Below are 23,126 nucleotides of genomic sequence, written 5' to 3'. Positions count from 1 at the left end.
ATGGTATAGAGGGAGGGCTCTATTAAGCACAGGACATGAACTCTGATGCTAATACTTTGTGATGGAATGTGTTTGTGATTTTAGAGACACGTAAATCATTGATTGGTAGTGAAAATATCCATTTTTTGTAGTCATTGCTTGCTGCACCATGTTGCAGTACGAAAGTGCATTATTTCCTCAGATAGCGTATGCTGGAGTGTATTTGCATTATCAAATTTGCATCCAGGCATCCAGGAGCTGTCTTCTTTTTTTTTTGTAAAACTGTAAAAACACAATGCACTGCGCTGTATCACAACTGTGTATATACCTTCCCCCCCCCCCCCTCCAACTTTCAACTCTATAGCCGGGGAGCAAGATGGTGACATCCTCAAAGTCCTCGGTTCCCACGGTAACGGACCAGGCGGCGGCCATGCAGCTGGGCCAGTGTGCTAAGAACCTGGCCACGTGCCTGGCCGAGCTGAGGACAGCCGCGCAGAAGGTACCAGGCCCGTCGGACACGCGCTGAGCCCAATCCACTCTCTCTGGTGCCCTTCGTTGCCATGGTGCCTTATGTTGCCATGGTAACCGATGTCGACGCTGTTACCCGGCTAGATGTTGACGGACGATGCAGGGAACGCAAGGATGCTTCATGCTTTATTGAGTATTCCCATCAAACACCGCTACACGTGTTCCATTTGAACATGTGAGAAAACCTGTCAAACAGTCACTACTGACGTTTGACAAATAAGGAGATACATTTACCAAGAACACACATCACCCCTCTTAGGAGTCGGAAACATTCTTCAACACAAACTGCTCCTCCATGCCTGATATAGTTTTTCTTATTTCGCCTCCTGACATCATATGTTGCCGCAGTGTTTAGGTTATTTAGCACAGCATTTTGAGCAGCATCCCAGGGACTGTAAACAAGAGGTGCACCTCTGCTCTGTTTCCAGGCCCATGAGGCATGCGGGCCGATGGAGATAGACTCGGCTCTGACCTCCATCCAGAACCTCAAGAGTGAGCTGCAGGACGCCCAGCTGGCCGCCGTCGCTGGCCAGCTTAAGCCCCTGCCTGGGGAATCGGTACGGTCACCTTAATCATATGCATTTGTTTCCGTTCTTTCAGTCTTTCCTCTTTGTTCTTTATTTCTTATTTCCCTCTTTCACTTTTTTGTCTTCCTTCCCTCTTTTCATTGTTTCTGTATTCTTTCTTCCTTTCTTCTCTTACATTATTTCAATTTTAAGAATTAAGTCCATTATAAGATTGATCATTATTTTTATAGAATTTAACAGAATATAAAGTAGAATTCATAGAATATTAATTCAAAGTTCCCAAGACCCAGAGATTAGTGTTTGAGTGGACATCCTGACCAATACGACTAGGGCTGGGTAAAAATATCGATTCATCAATGCACTGCAATTGATTGGTTCTCGATTAAATTTCGATTCAGAATTCTTTTGAAATCGATTATTTCCATTAAAAAAAAAAAGAAGCATACTCAGTCATTGTAATCTAGAAGCGAGTATGCCTAAATGTACATGCCCTTTTACATTTGTCCATGTTATGATGACTTTTATGCTGCAAGTTTAGCTCAGGAACAATACTACACAATGTAATGGTTAATGAATTTTGAAATGGTTAATTCTAAATCCTTTTTAGGTATTTTTGTCATCTGCACGTATTATTGAATCGATATCGAAGCAATTGGATTAATATCAAATCGAATCAGTATCGAATCGAATCAAGACCTAAAGAATCAAATTGAATTGAATTGAGAGGTACCTGGCAATACCTGGCCCTAAATACAACGTCATACTAAACCCTGCACCATAACCTCTCTGCATCTAGCTGGAGAAGTGTGCCCAGGACCTGGGCAGCACGTCCAAGTCTGTTGGATCGTCCATGGCCCAGCTGCTCACCTGCGCTGCCCAGGGGAACGAACACTACACAGGTCAGCACCGTACACCCACTTCCAAAGCTCTATCGCTGCTCTCCCTAAAGGGTACTACTGAATCATTAAAGAGACGGCAGAGCTGTTTGCGCATTCTGTCCCTGGTCGTCATACGGCAGGAGCTGAAGCATATAGAGCAGTCCGTAGTCACCGCATATGTTGTTCAGCCATTAATGCAGGTCTCATGTAATATTTAAAACGGAGGCTGAGATGAAAGCATCCCACGGCCACGAGAATGTCGAGGAAGCAGTGGATCATCCAGTTGGACAGATGTTATCCTATCATGTCAACAAAAACAACAGCATCTGATATGCTCTAATGGGATTTGCATGAGGCTGCTAATGTTCAGATGTTGAAATGTCACTCCAGGGACTGTTGGATTGTGTAGTTAACGCTTCTTTATTAATTAGTTACAATCTTCTGTCGAAAAAGCGAGGAATACACCAGTCAGAAAACGCAAATTGTGAACCTGGCCAAAACCTCAGAGAAAGCATTGATGGCCTCTTATGCGGTGGCTCAGCGGATTGCTAAAAGTAAGAAGCCACACACAATTGCGGAAGAACTCATACTTCCAGCAGAGGTTGAGTTTGGGATGGAGCGAGGCAGCTAATAAACTGAAAGCTGTACATCTGACCGTGGAGGAGAATTGAATAACTCACGGCTCGGAATATATATATATCTATATATAGTTAATCATAACTGATATGATATGTTCATTGCTTTTATACCAGATTTATTATTTTTAATTGAAGCGATTGAAAGCAAAGTTTTGACTTTTCATTCGTCTGGGTTTATTACGGCTGAGCCAGATTTGCAGCTGTTCATTTTCACTTGAAAAGTCAAAAAGCAGTTTAAATAATAAATAACCCTCTGTTTAAAAGTATATAAGTGGTATAATCATGATTGAAATGTATGTGTGTTTCTGTATACCACTATGAAACATGTCTGAAGTATTCAGGTTGAAAAGTTTCAGAATGCAAATAGTTCCAATGGCACCTAAGAGTAAAAATCTGTCTTTCTATTATGAGGGGGTCCTTGGAAAATGTTCTCTCCTTTTAAGGGGTCCCTAGCCCCAAAAGGTTGGGAACTCCTGTCCTAAATGACTGATGGTGAAGACGATTCATGTGACCTTGTTCAAACTTGCAGGCATAGCGGCCAGTGAGACCGCCCAGGCGCTGAAGACCCTGGCCCAGGCGGCGAGGGGTGTGGCCGCCGCGACCACTGACCCCGCGGCCGCCGTCGCCATGCTGGAGTCGGCGGGCGACGTGATGGAGGGCTCGGCACTGCTGATTCACGAGGCCAAGCAGGCGCTGGAATGCCCCGGGGACGCCGAGAGCCAGCAGAGGCTGGCCCAGGTGAGCTGGCCCAGAGGGGCTGATGGACTTTGTAGTTCCGTTGGGTTGTGATCGTGCGTTCTGTAGCTTATAATTAAATTATATATTTATTCCTTGTAAAACATTAGCAGATATTCAGCAACCTACAACACCCTCTCTGAAAACCTCTCCACTAACTGATAGCCATGTTTTTAAATCCGTTCGGAAATGATTGAAGACGGCGCTCTCTAACTATTGTGTATGAATATGTTCTATGTGTATCAATAGTGGGTGTATATCAAGCCATACGCTCACCCTGCACCCCACCCAACCCCTGTGATCTCCAGGTGGCCAAGGCAGTGTCCCACTCCCTCAACAGCTGCGTGAACTGCCTTCCGGGCCAGAAGGACGTGGACCTGGCCCTGCGCAGCATCGGGGAGGCCAGCAAGAAGCTGCTGGTGGACAACGTGAGTCTCCCGTCGGTACTGACTGAACCGTGCTAGGCTTACTGTACTACCCACTGTACTAGCTATAGGATGTACCCCTGTTCCTAGAAGTTCCTAGGTTAGATTGATATTCCGAATAATAGACTCACTTTGGAATCCATGAGTATAATTTGTACTTTTTTTAAATTAATAATATTAATTAAATCAAACAATATATATTCTCTCCATTTACAGTTGTTATCGTATATGTTTATCAGAAATAATCCTTATATGCGCAAGCCTACCTGACAATCAAACCCTTTCAGACTATAGTAGAAACCACATGGAAAACATTAATGTAAATGGCCTGACCCCCTCTGCCGTCCAGGTCCCTCTCTCCTCCAAGTCCTTCCAGGAAGCCCAGAGTGAGCTGACTCACACGGCTGCCGAGCTCAACCAGTCGGCCGGCGACGTGGTCCACGCCTCCCGCAGCTCCAGCCGCCAGCTCGCCGCTGCCTCCGGCAAGTTCAGCCACGACTTCGACGACTTCCTGGACGCCGGCATCGAGATGGCCGGACACACCCCGGTACGCTCCCTCTGGCTTGCCGCCTCTCTCTCTCTCTCGCTCTCGCCCTCGCTCTCGCTGACGCTCTCTCTCTCGCTGACGCTCTCTTGTTCGGTGCCAATCATCTATAATTATAATATCTATCATCTATTTATCCATCCATCTGCTGCAATCATCTTACCTCCTGTCCACCTATTATCCTCTACTATAATTGTGCCTTTGTCTTAATGTGTGGTGTTTTAGAAGAAGGACGACCAGATCCAGGTGATCGGCAACTTGAAGAACATCTCTATGGCCTCCAGCAAGCTACTGCTGGCTGCCAAGTCCTTGTCCGTCGACCCTGCAGCCGCCAACGCAAAGAACCTGCTATCAGCGGCTGCCAGGTACTCAATCAGCATGATTATACTGTGCATACCCTGTACACTGTACATACCCTAGATACTGTGCACAGCATACATCATGTGTGGATATACTGTGCATACCCTATACACTGTGCATACACCCTATATACTTTGCCTATACTTTACATCCCTACAGTTTAACATCATGTTCTGTGTGAAGGTCGGCTTCGATCAAGGGGTAGAGTGGGTTGATTTGTAACAGGAAGGTTGCTTGTTCGATCCCTGGCTCTCCCTAGCTGACCTGTCGCCTGGCATGGTTGACTTGGCTATCAGTGTCTGAATGTATGAACGGTTGTAAGTCGTTTTGGATAAAAGCGTCTGCTAAATGCCCTAAATCTAAGTTTATTAGCTCCTCCCCATACTAAAGTTAATTGGTTCCTTTAGCTTTTAAGGCAATGCTGCTGTGGCTTGAAGCATTGCTAGAGGGTGAGCAGCCAATCCTAAGGAACTGCTCCAATCCCAGGATACGATGAGAATAGAATAAAGCCTGATATATCTATAGTTTGGATATCGGACGATATATCGCTATCAGCAATCTTTTACTCCCTAGTATTGGTATCTGCGTCGTCCCCTAAAGTCCAGTATCGGTCGGGCTCTTATACATATAGGCTACAGTGTAGAGATAAATACTTTGTTGATGCTGGAGAAATGTAAATGTCATGTGTATTGTACCTCCATACATGTATACATGCATGTGAACATGGAAGTGAATATACATTCATATTTTTTGCCTCTTATGTTTAATGAGGGTTACATGGTTTTAGGTTTTGGTAGATTTGTATTGACATGTTTTCAGAACTTGTTATAATTACTAGTTCATTACATGAGTATATTTATAGCTTATTATAGTTTGGAAGGACAAAACTCTAATCTTGCAGAACAAAGCAAAATCTTGGCACTAACTATGTCATTTGTTTTTCAAAGTGTGTGGTTGTGCTAGTATCTGACCCCTTGTGTCAGAAATTTACATATTTTAGTTTGAATATAAAATAAATGGTTCTGGCATTTTGAAAACAAGGCAAGAAAACAAAAAACGGAATTGGGCACTGCAAAGCAACACTGCCCTCATAGCCGAGGAAGTGTACCCCTCAGCAGCACAGGAAGTGCAGCTCACCCCTCAGTAGCACAGGAAGTCCAGCTCGGTCTTGCAGTCGAGGCCCTGCAGCTCTTCGCTGGGGCTCAGGGATCCACAAGTGTAGCACTCTTGCGTATGACAGGTGGAGCAGGGCTGCCCCTGCAGGCTCATCCTCAGGGATGGGCCTGAAATATCAATTGAAATATCATGTGTATTGTAACTGCTGACATGCGTACCGTACACATAGAAGTGAATATACATACATAATGTATATATTTAGGCTCTTATGTTTAATGAGGAATACAGGTTATAGGTTTTAACAGATTTTATTAGTATATGTATAGCAAGTTATAGTTTGGAAGGACAAAACTCAAGGAAAAGTTGTAGATAATATTTAAACATTTTGTGGCATAACAAAACAAAATCTTGCAGCTAAATATGTCATTTATTTTCCATTCTAAATCAATCAAGTGTGTGTGCATGTGTGTGAGGCACGCTAGTATCACTGCCCTGCAGAGCAACGCTACCCTCAGCAGCAAAGGAAGTGCAGCGCTCCCCTCAGCAGCACAGGAAGTGCAGCTCTCCCCTCAGTAGCACAGGAAGTGCAGCTCGGTCTTGCAGTCGAAGCCCTGCAGCTCTCCGCTGGGGCTCAGGGATCCACAAGTGTAGCACTGATGCGTCTCACAGGTGGAGCAGGGCTGCCCCTGCAGGCCCATCCTCAGGGAGGCGTTGTTTCCCAGCAGCTCCCCCTGCAACCACATCCAGCGGGCCCCGAAGTGCCTCAACCCCACGCACACACGCTCACCGATCAGGGCCTCACGGATCTCGCGGCTAGCCACCAGCAGTTGGTCTGTCTCAGAGGTCAGGCTGGCGAGGTCGTCGTGCCTCTCCCGGCAGTACTCCAGCCCTTCCTCCCAGGACCTCCGCTCCGTCACCACCACCACCACCACCACCAGGTTCAGGCAGAGGAAGGGACGGGAACGAGTGCCAGTCCCGGCGTACAGACCGTAGGGGTTGTCCTGTGAGCCCAGACTTAGGCGAGCTTTGTGCCCGCCCGGTTGTCCGCCCGCCCAGGGCAGGTTGGAGGCGTTGCCGCCCCCAGACCAGAGCCAGTTCGCCTCGCTGGTCTCTCCGCGGTACAGTCCCAGCCAGAAAAGGTAGACATTGGTTCCCTGTACCGCCTTGTGGATCTCATCCATGTCCTGGCTGCTGGAGAAGGAGGCAAGCTCAGTGAAGTGTTTCCGACAGTATACCTGCGCAACGAGCCAGGAGTGTGGATCCGCAACGAGTACGTACTTCCCAGCCGCCGCGGAGCTCGCTGCGAGGAGCATTGAGTAAATATAGCGACTCATCGAGAACGTCTTTTTCCCAACGCCAGAGATACGAGAGTCCGGAGCAGGTTGCATGAAGCGAACGGATGAGCTGCTCGGTGTGTTATGACAAGACAATGACAAGGGCAGACAAGGGAGAGGCGAGCTCACAAGAAACTTTGAATAAGTATTTGGGCATATCTTAAGAGCTATGCCGTCACAGGCTGACAAGACATGGTTCTGCCACCCCTGATATACGTAGAAAGGAGTTAAAATGGGCTCATCACATCTTGGCCCTGTTTACATGTGTGATTTTTCTATTATTTTGATTTCCATGCTTTATTTTGAAATACTTGTCCATTCAGTGTTTACCCCAAAGAACACCGTGCACACAAGTTTCTGTGTGTCGATACGAAGGTGCAGTTTACGAGGGATCCCGGCCTGTGTGTGCGCACGCAACAGGCTTTTTTTAGGACAGACATTAGCTGATATTCACCGACCTAAACAACTTCTCTGAAGTCCTCTCCAATACCTGATATTTAGATCCTTTCGGAAATAAGTAAGACAGCTCTCCCTTGCCATTTATTCTATACACAAATATATTCTGTATATATCTATATATTCTTTGTATATTTATATCAGCTCCCCCACAGAATGCAAATTTATATTTTTATCTATATATATACATATATATATGTATTATTAGTTTGTATATCAGCAAAATATCAATACCAGCATTCTTTTACTTCCTAATATCGGTATCTGCTGCAGCCCCTAACATCTAGTATCGGTCGTGCTCTAATTCACATATAGGTTACTGTACAGAGATAAATGCTTTATTGATCCTCGATGAAATTGAGATGTCATGTGTATTGTACATGTACATGTTGACCTTACACATAGAAGTGAATATGTATACATACTGTATGTATTTTGGCTCTTATGTTTAATGAGGGAAACATGGTTTTAGGTTTTAACATATTTTTATTGACATGATTTCAGAACTTGATTTTTGTAATATGCTTCATTTTTTATAATAGCTAGTGTATTTTATTAGTATATGTATAGCATTATAGTTTGGAAGGATAAAACTCTAGATGATAGTTAAACATTTTGTGGCTATTCCCATGAACATTCAAGCAGAACAAAGCGAAATCTTGGCACTCAATCTGTCATTTGTTATTCATTCTAAATCAATCGTGTGTGTGTGTGTGTGTGTGTGTGTGTGTGTGTGTGTGTGTGTGTGTGTGTGTGTGTGTGTGTGTGTGTGTGTGTGTGTGTGTGTGTGTGTGTGTGTGTGTGTGTGTGTGTGTCAGATATGTAAATATTTTAGTTTGAATATACAATAAAAGCGTCTGGCATTTTGAATATAAGGCAAAAAAAAGAAAAACAGAATTGAGCACTGCCCTCGATAGCAGAGGAAGTGTACCCCTCAGCTGCACAGGAAGTGCAGCGCTCTCCTCAGCAGCACAGGAAGTGCAGCTCTCCCCTCAGTAGCACAGGAATTGCAGCTCGGTCTTGCAGTCGAGGCCCTGCAGCTCTCCGCTGGGGCTCAGGGATCCACAAGTGTAGCACTGATGCGTCTCACAGGTGGAGCAGGGCTGCCCCTGCAGGCCCATCCTCAGGGAGGCGTTGTTTCCCAGCAGCTCCCCCTTCAACCACATCCAGCGGGCCCCGAAGTGCCTCAACCCCACCCACACACGCTCGTCGATCTCGGCCTCACGGATCTCACGGCTAGCCACTCGCAGGTCCCTCTCGGAGGTCAGGCTGGCGAGGTCGTCTTGCTTCTCCCGGCAGTACTCCAGCGCTTCCTCCCAGGTCCTCCGCTCCGTCACCACCACCACCCAGTTCCGGCAGAGGAAGTAACTATTCCGAGTGCCCTCCCTGCTGGACAGACAGTATTTGTCGTCCTGTGCGTCCAGCCCTAGGACAGCCTTGTGCTTCCCGCTGCTCGGTTGGTTGCTCGCCCAGGGCAGGTTGGTGGCATTGCCTCCCCTAGACCAGCGCCATTGCTCCTCGTTGGTCTCTTCACGATACAGTCCCACCCAGAATTCTCTGTCAGTGATTCCCTGTACCGCCTTGTGGATCTCATCCATGTCCTTGCTGCTGGAGAAGGAGGCGAACTTGATGAAGTTATTCCGACAGTATGACTCCGCAGCTTGCCAGGTCAGAGCCTTCTGCACGGCTACGTACTTCCCAGCCGCCGCTGAGCTTGCTGCGAGGAGCATCGCGTAAATATACCTTATTATCGGGAACGTCATTTTCCCCCCGCCTGAGATACAGGAGTCCGGAGCAGGTTGAACGAGGTGAGCGGATGAGGTGCTCGATGTGATCTGAGAGAGTAGACGGGGGACAAGGGCGCTCTCACAGGAAACTTTGAATATGAATGTCTCATTCGGGCATATCCAATGAGCTATGCCGTCAGAGGCTGAGGCCTTGTTTTCAGGAGAGATTTTAACATGATAGCATGTTATAGTTTGGAAGGATAAAACTCTAGCAACAGTTATAGATGATAGTTAAACATTTTGGGGCTATTCCCATGAACATTCAAGCAGAACAAAGCAAAATCTTGGCGCTAAATATGTCATTTGTTTTTCATTCTAAATCTATCGTGTGCGTGTACGTTTGTTTGTAAGGTACGCTAATATCAGACCCTGTGTCTGTCAGAAATGTAAATATTTTACTTTGAATATACAATAAAAGTGTCTGGCATTTTGAATATAAGAAAAAGAAAAGTAAAACAGAATTGAGCACTGCAAAGTAACACTGCCCTCAATAGAACAGGAAGTGCACCCCTCAGCCGCACAGGAAGTGCAGCTCGCCCCTCAGCAGCACAGGAAGTGCAGATCCGTCTTGCAGTCGAGGCCCTGCAGCTCTAGTGTAGCACTGTTGCGTAGGACAGGTGGAGCAGGGCTGCCCCTGCAGGCTCATCCTCAGGGAGGGGTGATTCTTGATATTTCAAGGAGAAATGTTAAAGGGGGTGTGGGGTGGTTCAGGAGCTTGTTCAGGTCAGAGCAAGAGCTACTGACTGGAGGGGCAATAAGAAGCTGGTGAAAGAGGAGATGGAGCACTCACTGTCACAAACAATATTCCCCAGAAACTTATTTGTCTGTGAATTATTTTGTTTAAAAAGTTATGGTAATTGACCTTAGATAAGTTGCTTATGTGCTTGACCATACAATATGTCAGTTTTGTGACCTATATGTAGGGGAAATACCCTACCTTCAGAGTAGGAGGTAAATTAGTTATGGGAACTGGCCTGCAGTCTGAGCACATGAGAAGGTCTATAAACTATAGAAAAGGTTAGAGGGTATGAATATTGTTTATATTGTGAACAGCAGCGCCAGTTACAAGGCTTTCTCCAGTCCTCATAGCATTGGTGTACCATCCAGACACGAAGCCCCTCCCCGCCCTCCTTTACTGGTTTACCTACCAGCACCCCCCATTCCTCGGATGTACTCCCTTTTTTCACCCTTTTCACCTTTTTTCGGCCCCTAACATCCAGTATCGGGCGGCCTCTAATCCACATATAGGTCAGGTTTATAGGTTTGAATATACAATAAAAGCGTCTAGCATTTTGAATATAAGCAGAGGAAGTGCACCCCTCAGCAGCACAGGAAGTGCAGCTCTCCCCTCAGTAGCACAGGAAGTGCAGCTTGGTCTTGCAGTCGAGGCCCTGCAGCTCTCCGCTGGGGCTCAGGGATCCACAAGTGTAGCACTGTTGCATATGACAGGTGGAGCAGGGCTGCCCCTGCAGGCCCATCCTCAGGGAGGCGTTGTTTCCCAGCAGCTCCCCCTGCAACCACATCCAGCGGGCCCCGAAGTGCCTCAACCCCACCCACACACGCTCGCCGATCTGGGCCTCACGGATGTCGCGGCTAGCCACCAGCAGGTCCGCCTCGGAGGCCAGGCTGGCGAGGTCGTTGTGCTTCTCCCGGCAGTATTCTAGCGCTTCCTCCCAGGTCCTCCGCTCCGTCACCACCACCACCCAGTTCAGGCAGAGGAAGTTATGGGGCTCAGCACCCGTCCCGCTGAGCAGAGGATAGTTGTCGTCCTTTGAGCCCAGCCATAGGACAGCCTTTAGCCCCAAGCCTTTCGGATGGTCTTTCGCCCAGTGGAGGTTGGAGGCGTTGCCGCCCCTAGACCAGCGCCAGCTCGCCTCGTTGGTCTCTTCACGATACAGTCCAACCCAGAAAGAACCAGTTTTTCCCTGTACCGCCTTTTGGATCTCATCCATGTCCTGGCTGCTGGAGAAGGAGGCAAGCTCGATGAAGTCTGTCTGACAGTATAACTGCGCATCAGCCCAGTTCAGTTCTTTTTCAACGAGTACGTACTTCCCAGCCGCCGCGGAGCTCGCTGCGAGGAGCATTGCGTAAATATAGCGACTCATCGAGAACGTCTTTTCCCAACGCCAGAGATACGAGAGTCCGGAGCAGGTTGCATGAAGCGAACGGATGAGCTGCTCGGTGTGTTATGACAAGACAATGACAAGTGCAGACATGGGAGAGGCGAGCTCACAAGAAACTTTGAATAAGTAGTTGGGCATATCTTAAGAGCTATGCCGTCACAGGCTGACAAGACATGGTTCTGCCACCCCTGATATACGTATAGGAGCGGGGTAGAAAGGAGTTAAAATGGGCTCATCACATCTTGGCCCTGTTTACATGTGTGATTTTTCTATTAATTTGTATATCTCAATCTTTCATTTGTTATTCCTTCTAAATCAATCGTGTGTGTGTGTGTGTGTGTGTGTGTGTGTGTGTGTGTGTGTGTGTGTGTGTGTGTGTGTGTGTGTGTGTGTGTGTGTGTGTGTGTGTGTGTGTGTGTGTGTGTGTGTGTGTGTGTGTGTGTGTGTGTGTGTGTTTGTGTGTGTGGGACCCTGTGTGTGTCAGAAATGTAAATATTTTAGTTTGAATATACAATAAAAGCGTCAGGCATTTTGAATATAAGGCAAAAAAAAAGAAACAGAATTGAGCACTGCAGAGCAACATTGCCCTCAATAGCAGAGGAAATGCAGCCCTCAGTAGGACAAGAAGTGCACCCCTCAGCAGTACAGGAAGTGAAGCTCACCCCTCAGTAGCACAGGAAGTGCAGTCTTGCAGTCGAGGCCATGGAGCTCTCCGCTGGGGCTCAGGGTTCCACAAGTGTAGCACTGTTGCGTATCACAGGTGGAGCAGGGCTGCCCCTGCAGGCCCATCCTCAGGGAGGCGTTGTTTCCCAGCGGCTCCCCCTTCAACCACATCCAGCGGGTACCAAAGTGCCTCAACCCAACCCACACACGCTCAACAGCCTCAGCCTCCCGGATCTTGCGGCTAGCCGGCAGCAGGTCCCTCTTGGAGGCCAGGCTGGCGAGGTCGTCATGCCGCTCCCGGCAGTACTCAAGCGCTTCGTCCCAGGTCCTCTTCTCCGTCACCACCACCACCAGATTCAGGCAGAGGAAGAACCGTTTGTAACTATACGTGGCATACGGACCGTAGGCGGCACCCCGGCACCTCACACATAGTTCACTTGCACCCTAAGATGTCCGGTTGTCCGCTCGCCCAGGGCAGGTTCGAGGCATTGCCGCCCCCAGACCAGCGCCTGCTCGCCCTGGCCGTCTCTCCACGATACAGTCCCACAAAGAACAGGTTGTGATTGGTTACCTCTTGCGCCTTGTGGACCTCATCCATGTCCTGGATGCTGGAGAAGGAAACGAGCTCGGTGAAGTGTGTCCGACAGTATAACTGCGCATCGGGCCAGGTCAGCCATTTCTCAACGAATGCGTACTTCCCAGCCGCCGCTAAGCCCGCTGCGAGGAGCATTGCATAAATATAGCGTCCCATCGAGCCCATAATTTTCCCCCCTTCCGAGATACAGGAGTCCGGAGTAGGTTGCACGAAGATTGAGATCAAACTAGTATGGAAATTCAAACCATCAGCAAGGTCACCTTGATGACAAAGCGATAACATCAGGCAACATAACAACATATTATGACAGGCCCCGGAAGGTATTCAAAATACGATGCAAATATTTCTTCTGCTTTCAATAGCACTGCTCCCCAACCTGTCACTACTCATTCGTCTTGCTGTCCAACAGATTTTCAGCCATTAATCAATAGTACCTGGTTCCGGGCCTAAGTGTCCCAGCTTTAGATGGAGAGTCAGCTCCAAAATACGATGGCACTGAAGTGCACAACACAACAGCAAAAAATGACCTACCTTTACCGGTTGTAGTCTTTACTGCTGTTGTGCTTTGTGATTTGCTGATGCGTTTTGCACTTCAGGGCCACCGTACCAAAAGATTCTTGTATCCGTCATTTCAATTCTGAGAACCATTCTAAAAATACACTGATTGGAGTCAGTTACAAACTGGAATGGGAGAAACTATTTAATTAATTTTTGTTTACAAGTCATTTATTTATATTCAATACCCTGTCATCTTTACCAATCTTTGTTTGATTATTTTTGGCTTATCCATTTTGGGGTATCAAAGACGATTTGAAAAAGAAAACCTAACTGCAATTTTTTTGCTTGATTTTCTTGTTTTTTTATTTTTTATTTGAATTGGTTGAGAATACATTCCATCAGTTTCATTACATAGATTGAATCGGAATAGCACACTTTTTTGCAAGGGTCAGCTTTGTTGTGTTATCACAATATGGCATAGTGCAGAGATTCCGTGACAAATCACTCAATTTTTGTGTCAGTACACACAAAGCATTTTTTTTTTGTAAGCACATTAAAATTATGTCCATGTAGTGCTAATCGTAAGATACTCGATTATTCTTTAGAGTTGAAAGATTTCCGCAACAAGTAACTCTAAATGGTGCCTGGCAAGATTGCTGAAATGGTTTTGGCATTGTATTCCAAACCATTGATGCAAGCCTCTCCTGTGTACACATTTTCAACCACATGAATAAAAATGCCAAAAACCAATAGCAACGCCGACTGTCAACGATTTATTAAACCAAAACCCCAGGGAACCAAAACATTTTCTAACCGACATGAACACTTGCATCTAATATTTCTGCAAGTCATGTATTCTAATGTAGTTTCGGAGTGCTTGAGTCCTCCTTAGTATTACAAAAGTATATCTTGAAAACGACATATTAACATGTAATACGTTATTCTGTAGCGTTTGTATGTTTGTAATGCTGTCAGCTATCTATTGTTAAAGAGGTGCACAACTTCAATGAGTTGTACCTGAATAATTGATTGCAATTAAATGGCCTCATCCAAACGTTCACACATGAATGAGATGAGTCACACAGGCTCATCTCTTAGCCATTTCTTCCTCTCGGCTTTTTTCATTTATTTTGTGTAGCTCCTCCATTTTTGTTTGTACGCTTCGATTAGTTCTCGGCATCACTTGTGAGTGGCTCTGATAAAAGCTTCCGCAAAATGTAACGTACCATAAATGTGTCTCTCTGCAGAGCGGTCACAGACAGCATCAACCAGCTGATCACCCTGTGCACCCAGCAGGCCCCGGGCCAGAAGGAGTGTGACAACGCACTGAGAGAGCTGGAGGTAAACACACACACACACGCACACACACACCCACACAAAAACACGTCCTTGTTGAGAGACAAGTGTGGCTGCCTAGCAACAGACCTCTGCTGGCCTCCCATCCGCAAAGCCCCGTCAATCTCCTCATCTTGTCTTTCCCCGTTTAATCTTTTAAGAGCAAAGCGTGCCAGGGAGGGTGAACTACGAGTGAACATTTGCAGAATAGAACAGAGCGATACACAACATGCTTACTCCACAACATCTTGAGGTCTGCCTCAACACTGTATCAAATATGGGCTCAAAGCGGGACCGATTTCTTTCAAATGTATTATGTTGGCACAATTATATGTATATTTTACTTTCTTATGCTGTTTTTCAATGAGTGTCCATTTCAAAGTGTTTTAAAAATCGGATTCCGATTCTTATACCAAGCCAAGTTAAAATAAATTACTCGTCTTGCCTTACTTTTATTGATTCGATTTCTTATGTCACAACAGTACAGTACAGAAAGATAATAATAATAATAATAATTAAATCTTCACTTTTTAACTAATTTAAAACATTGGTAAGGACCTTTGAGGTAATGTTGGTGTATAATAAGTCGACCTTTAACCTCTCTCTCCGTCCGCAGGCCGTGAGAGGGTTGCTGGACAGCCCCAACGAGCCGGTCAGCGACCTCTCCTACTTCCACTGCATCGAAAGCGTCATGGAAAACTCCAAGGTAGGGTGTGGGACGGTGTCTGTGTGTGTCCGTCTGAGAGGGTGTATGTGTGTCTGAGGCGGAGAATGTGCTGAAGGAGCTGGTTGTCCCGACCCGGGGGAGAAATATAGCTCAGCCCCGCGATTCCCCGCCTCTCTCTCCCTCTTGACCTCTGACCTCTCCGTGCTGAACGGCAGGTGCTGGGGGAGTCCATGGCGGGCATTTCCCAGAACTGTAAGCTGGGAGACGTGGGGGCCTTCGGAGACTGCGTGGGGTCGGCCTCCAAGGCGCTGTGTGGTCTCACGGAGGCTGCAGGACAGGTACGGCGTGCTGCACCACTGCATGTCAGACCCCAGCAGTGGACCTCAGTGCTGTCCTCTGCTGTAGGGATGAGATGAGGGTTTAAAGTGTCAATGTATGGCCCGTCATTTTAAATCTTTTGAACTGCGCCTTTAGAGGTGAAAAACATTATCATGGCTGTTATTATTATTATTGTTATTCATAACAATTATTATATTCGATTTTTTTAATGTATTCAATTAATGTTATCTTAATTATTTTCATTATATAATAATTTTTATGAACATGAAAGCATTTTCTGTGTGTGTGTGTGTGTGTGGGTGTGGGTGTGTGTGTGTGTGGGGGGTCAGGCGGCCTATCTCGTAGGAGTATCGGACCCCAACAGCCAGGCGGGTCACCAGGGTCTAGTGGACCCCATACAGTTTGCCAAGGCCAACCAGGCCATCCACATGGCCTGTCAGAACCTGGTGGACCCCGACAGCAACCCCTCCCAGGTGATCATACTGCCACGTGTACCTCCCGTTCCCCGTGTCTCTCCGTCTGTCCTGCTCTCACTCTGCCTGTACATCTCGGTCATAGCTCTTTCCATCTCTCATAAGCTTTAATCTATCCCGCTTTACCTCTTTACACCTTTCTATCCCTCACGCTCTCAGTATCTCTATATTTCAATCCCTGTTACCGTTTTTATGTCTCTCCTGCTCTGTCTCTGTATCTCCTCCGTCCCGCTCTCGCTCTCTGTGTATGTGCGTCTAACCCTCCCTCACACTCTCTCTGCCTCTGCCTCACTCTCTCTGTTTGTCTCTCTATGGTCTGCGTTGCAGGTCCTGTCTGCGGCCACCATTGTGGCCAAGCACACCTCCGCTCTGTGCAACGCGTGTCGCCTGGCCTCCTCCAAGACCTCCAACCCTGCCGCCAAGAGACACTTTGTCCAGTCGGCCAAGGAGGTCGCTAACAGCACGGCTAACCTGGTCAAAACCATCAAGGTCAGTCTCAACATTGCTCCCCCCTCCTCCTTACTTCTGCCTTAGAGTTTCTCTTTTTTAAACTCCCTTCATGTCTGCTAAGTTCTAACATCCTCTCTCTCTCTCTCTCTGTCTCTGTCTCTGTCCTCTCTCTCTGTCTCCGTCTCCGTCTCTGTCCTCTCCGTCTCTGTCCTCTCCGTCTCTGTCTCTGTCTGTCTCTGTCTCTGTCTCTGTCTCTGTCTCTGTCTCTCTCTCTGTGTCTCTGTCTCTGTCTCTCTCTCTGTCTCTCTGTGTCTCTGTCTCTGTCTCTGTCTGTGTCCCTCTCCACCTCTCTCACTCCTCAAGGCCCTTGACGGAGACTTTTCGGAGGAGAACAGGAACAAGTGTGGCGTTGCCACGGCGCCGCTCATCGAGGCGGTGGAGAACCTCACGGCCTTCGCCTCCAACCCCGAGTTCGCCACCGTGCCGGCCAAGATCAGCCGCCAGGTACGACCGCTTCCCCACCCACGCACATGCAGGTGCTGATGTTGTTTACAGGGTGTGTTTGTTGGTTGAAAGGAGTGCACAAGATCAAGGGTTCACGCTCACTGTGAGGTAAGCCTGATCTTTGCAGCTAACCAGCTATTGTTATTCTTAGTCTTTATTCAAACTTTCTTTCTTTATTATTCTCTGCAAACTTCCACTTCCTCCACATTATTTTATTTTACCTAGAGACTCATTACACTTTTTTTCATTACACACACACACACACACACACACACACACACACACACACACACACACACACACACACACACACACACACACACACACACACACACACACACACACACACACACACACACACTCACACACACACACTTTTAAATGTTTACATTGCTAACCTCACTTTGCACTACAGCACAGTGTCAAGTGATGACAGTCAAACCTATGTATTTATTTTCGTTCGAAAGTAATTTGGAAGGAAGTGAAATGGAGCTCCGCTATTTTTTTTTAAAAACCCTGCCGATGATTGGTTTTATTATAACGTCTAATGCATTTTTTTGCAGTGCAACGAGGAAATTCGTCATACTATAACGAATTTAAATTTTCATTATAGGGCTGTGCGGCCCAGGAACCCATCATCCTATCGGCACGCTCCATGCTAGACAGCTCCACCCACCTGTTGAAGACCGCACGATCATTGGTTATCAACCCCAAGGACCCGCCCACCTGGTCTGTGCTGGCTGGTCACTCCCGAACCGTGTCTGACTCCATCAAGGCCCTTATCACCGCCATCAGGTTAGTCAGCTCTACCCCGACCCTGAATACGTCTCCCTAATATGACCTTAGACTAGATTGAAGTACAGGTTTAACATCAATGTAACTTTTCCATCATCATCAACTATTTACTATTTAGCATACCCTTTAATCCATAGCAACTCTTGGCAATAGATGTTGGATGTTGAACCCACCCAGCTAGGAGTCAAACACATTCTAAACAGTAGAGATTTTCTTCGATAAACTAAAGCTTTCTCCGTTGTCGAGAAATACCTTGCGGGTACTGCGTTTGTTAGTTATTACCCCCCTGTCGCACTGAAATGACGATTCTGTCGACCAATCAACGGACGGGGTGTGTAGCTCGAAATTGTTGTCACCCCTCAGACGTCTCGGTACCCCAACGGAAGAGTACTGCGAGATGAGTACGGCTCAGTCCGGACCCCGCCCACTTTTGGCGGTGGAAACGCGAACCATGCTGCATCTTTGCATACTGAACCGACCCGTACCCGCCGGTGGAAACACGCCATAAGTGACAGGAAGTGATGGGGCCCCACATCTGCTCTAATTAGAGCGACTGTAACAGTTTATCCACGGACACCTAACTGTCTGGGAGCCCACACATGCAGGCGCCCTTAGCGGTAGCACGTTAGCACATCATTAATAGCGCAGCGACGGATGGGCGTCTCATATACCGGTGACTCGAGTCCGAGCCCTCCCCCAGACTGCCAATGTGAGGACGGGAAAATGTGACGTGGCCTTCAAAGTCCTTTTAATGACATGGTGCCACAGCCTGGCACATTTGGGAATTGCTTCTCTACTCCAATCGTTCTCCCACATCTCAATATTTTCAAATTACTTTTTTTCCGTGTGTGCCCTTACGGCATGTCACCATGCGCGGAGATAACATTCCTAACAAACACCCCTCCCCGCACACACACCCACACACTCACACTTCCCTCACAGTGTCTCAGTAAGGCTGGCGGGCTTCAATCCTAATTTAACTGCACAGTTTGATCTCTAGCTGGCTCCCATACTCCCGATTCAGCAGATGTGAAATTTTAATGAGAGACACTTGACAGTAGAAATTATAGCAGGGCTGTCGAAGGAAAGTTAAAAAATCTGCCATGTTTTAATTTTTTACTAAAGTTCAGTATATTCTTGCCCTAAATTTAGTTATTTTTAATAGTTACCTCGGCTGTTTTGCTCTTCCTCCCCCACACCGTCTCCCATCTCTTCCTTTCTACGCTCTACCTACACTCTGTCTCCCTCTTGTCTCTCTCTCTCTCTCTCCCACTCTTTTGCTGTCTCGCTCTTTCTCTCCAGGGACAAGGCCCCAGGCCAGCGCGAGTGCGACTCGTCCATTGATAACATCAACCAGTGTATCCGGGACATTGAGCAGGCGTCCCTGGCCGCAGTCAGCCAGAACCTGCCCTGCAGGGACGATATCTCACTGGAGGTACGAGAAGCCTGCAGGAACTCTCTCTCTCTCTCTCTCTCTCTCTCTCTCTCTCTCTCTCTCTCTCTCTCTCTCCAACGATACTTGTGCGGTGTGCAATGTAGGAAATTACTTGTTCGTATCTGAATTTCTTTCATTCGTATCCGAATTTCTTTCCATCCCTTTCTTTTTCCTCTCACCTCTCATACTATCTTTTTACCTCATTCTTTCTTCCCTTCTCCCTGTATCTCTTTCTTCCCCTCTCATTCTCTCTGCATTGCCCTGTCTCTCTCCCTGTCTCTGTCCCTGAACCTCTCGCTCTCTGTCTTTATTCACATTTGTTTTCGCCCCTAACGTGGGATGGATTATTATCCTATCCATCAAAGGGTAGTAAAAACCTTGTCGGGCTGTCTACTGGAACTCACACTTTTGATACGCCAACCCCTTCCTGTGTCCAGGGAGGTGGCTTACTGTGAATTGAGAGGAGGATTTTTAGCAACGCTAGGAAACTCATTCTGTTACTGTTGGAAACCCACACACATTTCCCACACATCCTGGTTGTCTGTGGGTCCCTCGTGAAAACTTGATGCAACAATACTTGTGCGTTGTGCATTACAAAAAATAATGGCTTTCATCTTTCTTCCGCAGGCGCTGCAAGACCAGCTGACGTCCAGCGTACAGGAGATTGGTCACCTTATCGATCCCGTTTCCACGGCAGCCAGGGGCGAAGCAGCACAGCTCGGCCACAAGGTATACAGCTCTACACTGACTCAGATTGACTGTTCTTATAGCATGGTAGCATTTATAACGTTCCCTGTTGGCCCTTCCTGCTCCCTTCTCCTCCTCCTCCTCCTCCTTCCTCTCTTCTGCCCCTCGTCTTGCTCCTCTTCCCACTCCTTGTCCTTCTGCTCCTGCGCCTTCCTCCTCTGACTCCTTGTCCTTCTGCAACTCCTCCGGCTCCTCCTGTCCCTCCTCCAGGTGGCCCAGTTGGCCGGCTACTTCGAGCCTCTGATCGTGGCGTCGGTGGGCGTGGCTTCCAGGCTGAGGGACCACCAGCAGCAGATGACCTTCCTGGACCAGACCAAGACGCTGGCAGAGTCCGCCCTACAGATGCTCTATGCAGCCAAAGAGGGGGGGGGCAACCCCAAGGTAACCACGGCAACAAGAACTGGCATGTTTTTTTTTATTGTTATTTTCATTTCATGCTAGGCCGTTTTTTTCCCAAATGCAAGCCTCTGCTTGCACGACAGTGTGTCGCTGATAGGAGGAACTCAACCAAACCACCTATGCAATAAGGTTTAACTTGTGTCAATGTATGTTATTTTAGTTAATGACTTAGTTAAGTCATCTTTGATTTGATTGAAAAGTTGTCTTGCTGCGTAATCAATAATGGGAAACCATAGTCGCAACAACCTTGGGTTTATGTGTACTAATACGAACACGTGTACCATATCTGTTGGATTTTTAAACAAACACGCAGCTAAATGTTTTTATTGATCCTCCTGACAGCCAAATAGATCATTGAGTACCTATCAAACCTTCTGTATGATTAGTTTTGCATTTAATTATACCTCATTATGTACCCCCCCCCCCCAGGCATCGCATACCCACGAGGCCATAGCGGAGGCTGCTCAGCTGATGCGGGAGGCGGTGGATGACATCATGATCACCTTGAACGATGCGGCCAGCGAGGGGGGGATGGTGGGCGGCATGGTGGACTCCATCGCTGAGGCCATGAGCAAGGTCAGAGGTCATCCTTATCATTGCGTCATACTGTCCATGTCCGAGGTCGTCCTCATCATGACGTGACATTGTCAAGGTCAGAGTGCATCTTTATTACATCACACTGTCGTGGTCAGAGGTCAACCTCATGATGACATGGCGCTGACAAGGTCAGAGGTCATCCTTATCAAGACATCACACTGTTAAGGTGACAGTTCATCATAATGATTACATCACACTGTCCATGTCAGAGGATATTCCTTGTCATGACATCACATTGCTAAGACAATGAGTGAGAGGTCAGAGCTAATCTTCATTAAAGGCTATAGGAAAACAAACCTTTCTGAAGCCATTTATTTGTACACCATGATAATTATAGTTAAAAAGGACAGTTTATATAATATATTCAAATGGATTGTGAATTATTTATGTTTACACCGTGTGTGTGTGTGTGTGTGTGTGTGCGTGCGTGCGTGCGTCTGTCTGTCTGTATCTGTCTGTGTGTGTGTGTGTGTGTGTGCTCCCTAGCTGGATGAAGGCACCCCCCCGGGGCTGGAGGGCTGCTTCGTGGACTACCAGACCAACATGGTGAGGCACTCCAAGGCCATCGCAGTCACCGCACAGGAAATGGTGAGCAACAGGAAGTACTCACACAGCCATGTTTCAGATGAGTTAAGTACTCATGGATCAAACAGTGGCGTTGTATACAGGAGTTTGCTAGTGGTTGAGCCTGAAAGACACGCGTGGTCTGAGCTGTATGTATTTCCTGCGCTGTCCGGATGGTTTGACAGAAGATGAAGAATGAGGTGGAAATGACATGGAACATACAAGTGTATATGCAATGAATTGAAATAATGTTTGTGTCTGACATTTTGACATCTGTTTAACGTGTTTATGAAATATGCTGTCGTATTATTAGATATGACGCATAACACCCACAGACGCGCAACGTCTGTGTGTTTAAGATGGCCAAGTCACTCACATGCGTTATGGTGTGATGTGTGTCAGATGACCAGGTCGGTGACCTGTCCAGAGGAGCTGGGGGGGCTGGCCTCCCAGGTGACGGTGGACTACGGCCAGCTCGCCGTCCAAGGGCGTCTGGCCGCCCACACAGCTGAGCCTGAGGAGGTACGTGTTGTTGTTGTTGTTGTTGTTGTTACCATCTGTATCTGCTCGATCTTTTAATAACCTTGGACATCTTATACATATTTATAAGGACCAAACAAAAAGTGGAATGAAAACTAGATATAAAAGCAATAGAAAATATAAAAGTTTTATCATGAAATATATTATAAAATCAAATAAACAAGCGGATATATATACAATGGGGCAGGGATGCATGTGATCAATAATAATGGGAACGATGGTTTGATTCTATTTTGGATATTATTGTAAATGCAGTGCATTTTGTGTTTGAGAGACTCAAATCAGGCAAATAAGAACCAGGAAATGAGCAGGAAACACCCTTGATATTCCTAGTCCTCCACCCTGCTGACCCATGTTGACCATCACACCATGCCCTACTCTCCCCCTAATCAGATCGGGTTCCAGATCAAGACCCGGGTGCAGGACCTGGGGCACGGCTGCATCTTCCTGGTCCAGAAGGCCGGGGCGCTGCAGGGCATGCCCTCGGACAGCTACACCAAGCGGGAGCTGATCGAGTGCGCGCGGGCCGTCACCGAGAAGGTACTGTGGGATATCAGTTGGGTCGGGGAAACAACTTTCCATCTTCATTAATGTTGCACAGTTTGAGACAGAGACACTGCCCGGTTGCTCCATCATATTTTATCTCTGAAATGTTTAGATGTACTTCAGAGCAGAGAGATGTGCATTGATTATTCTTCAACCTCCAGCTAGACAAGTCCAGCCATGCATCACCATAACTATTTATAGTCTGGGCACTGTGACAAACATGAACCAATCAGATGATTGACAACCCATCCAACCTCTCCTCCATGCCTTTTGAAGGAGTGGGGTTCTGTTTCATTACAACCAGGTTAGTCAGCCTCCGGGTTCCTCTTAGACCGACATGAACTGACATGACATTGAAATCAATTTCCAACTCAGATTCGAGGTCTGATGGGTCTCTTGAGTATTTGGCACAGATTCATCCAACCTCTGACCTTGTGACGCGGTTCCTTTTTGGAGAGCGGCCTAGTTGCACCTGATCCACAGGTACCATGACTTGAGGAACCCTGCGCTCTACTCTCTACTGAATGTGTCTCTCTCTCTCTCTCTCTC

The 23,126-nt window shown here is 47.1% G+C and overlaps 1 protein-coding gene across 3 annotated transcripts in view; it reads left to right on the top strand.

Annotated features, from left to right (window-relative positions):
- The window catches only part of tln2a (talin 2a), a 91,135-nt gene that overhangs the window by 55,317 nt on the left and 12,692 nt on the right, over positions 1–23,126 (top strand). For all 3 annotated transcript variants that reach the window (XM_056608649.1, XM_056608646.1, XM_056608648.1), the window contains 21 exons: positions 344–478; positions 936–1,064; positions 1,831–1,933; positions 3,080–3,288; positions 3,594–3,713; positions 4,060–4,257; positions 4,480–4,619; positions 14,434–14,527; positions 15,138–15,227; positions 15,404–15,526; positions 15,857–16,000; positions 16,328–16,489; positions 16,814–16,954; positions 17,568–17,749; positions 19,052–19,184; positions 19,812–19,913; positions 20,142–20,312; positions 20,760–20,906; positions 21,414–21,515; positions 21,894–22,013; positions 22,425–22,571. In XM_056608649.1, the coding sequence (XP_056464624.1) occupies positions 344–478; positions 936–1,064; positions 1,831–1,933; positions 3,080–3,288; positions 3,594–3,713; positions 4,060–4,257; positions 4,480–4,619; positions 14,434–14,527; positions 15,138–15,227; positions 15,404–15,526; positions 15,857–16,000; positions 16,328–16,489; positions 16,814–16,954; positions 17,568–17,749; positions 19,052–19,184; positions 19,812–19,913; positions 20,142–20,312; positions 20,760–20,906; positions 21,414–21,515; positions 21,894–22,013; positions 22,425–22,571 (2,892 nt within the window). The remainder of the gene's footprint in view (positions 1–343; positions 479–935; positions 1,065–1,830; positions 1,934–3,079; positions 3,289–3,593; positions 3,714–4,059; positions 4,258–4,479; positions 4,620–14,433; positions 14,528–15,137; positions 15,228–15,403; positions 15,527–15,856; positions 16,001–16,327; positions 16,490–16,813; positions 16,955–17,567; positions 17,750–19,051; positions 19,185–19,811; positions 19,914–20,141; positions 20,313–20,759; positions 20,907–21,413; positions 21,516–21,893; positions 22,014–22,424; positions 22,572–23,126) is intronic.

Source organism: Gadus chalcogrammus, chromosome 14 (genome assembly GCF_026213295.1).
Source record: "Gadus chalcogrammus isolate NIFS_2021 chromosome 14, NIFS_Gcha_1.0, whole genome shotgun sequence".
Classification (NCBI taxonomy): domain Eukaryota; kingdom Metazoa; phylum Chordata; class Actinopteri; order Gadiformes; family Gadidae; genus Gadus; species Gadus chalcogrammus.
This window is presented reverse-complemented; position numbering and strand designations above follow the sequence as displayed.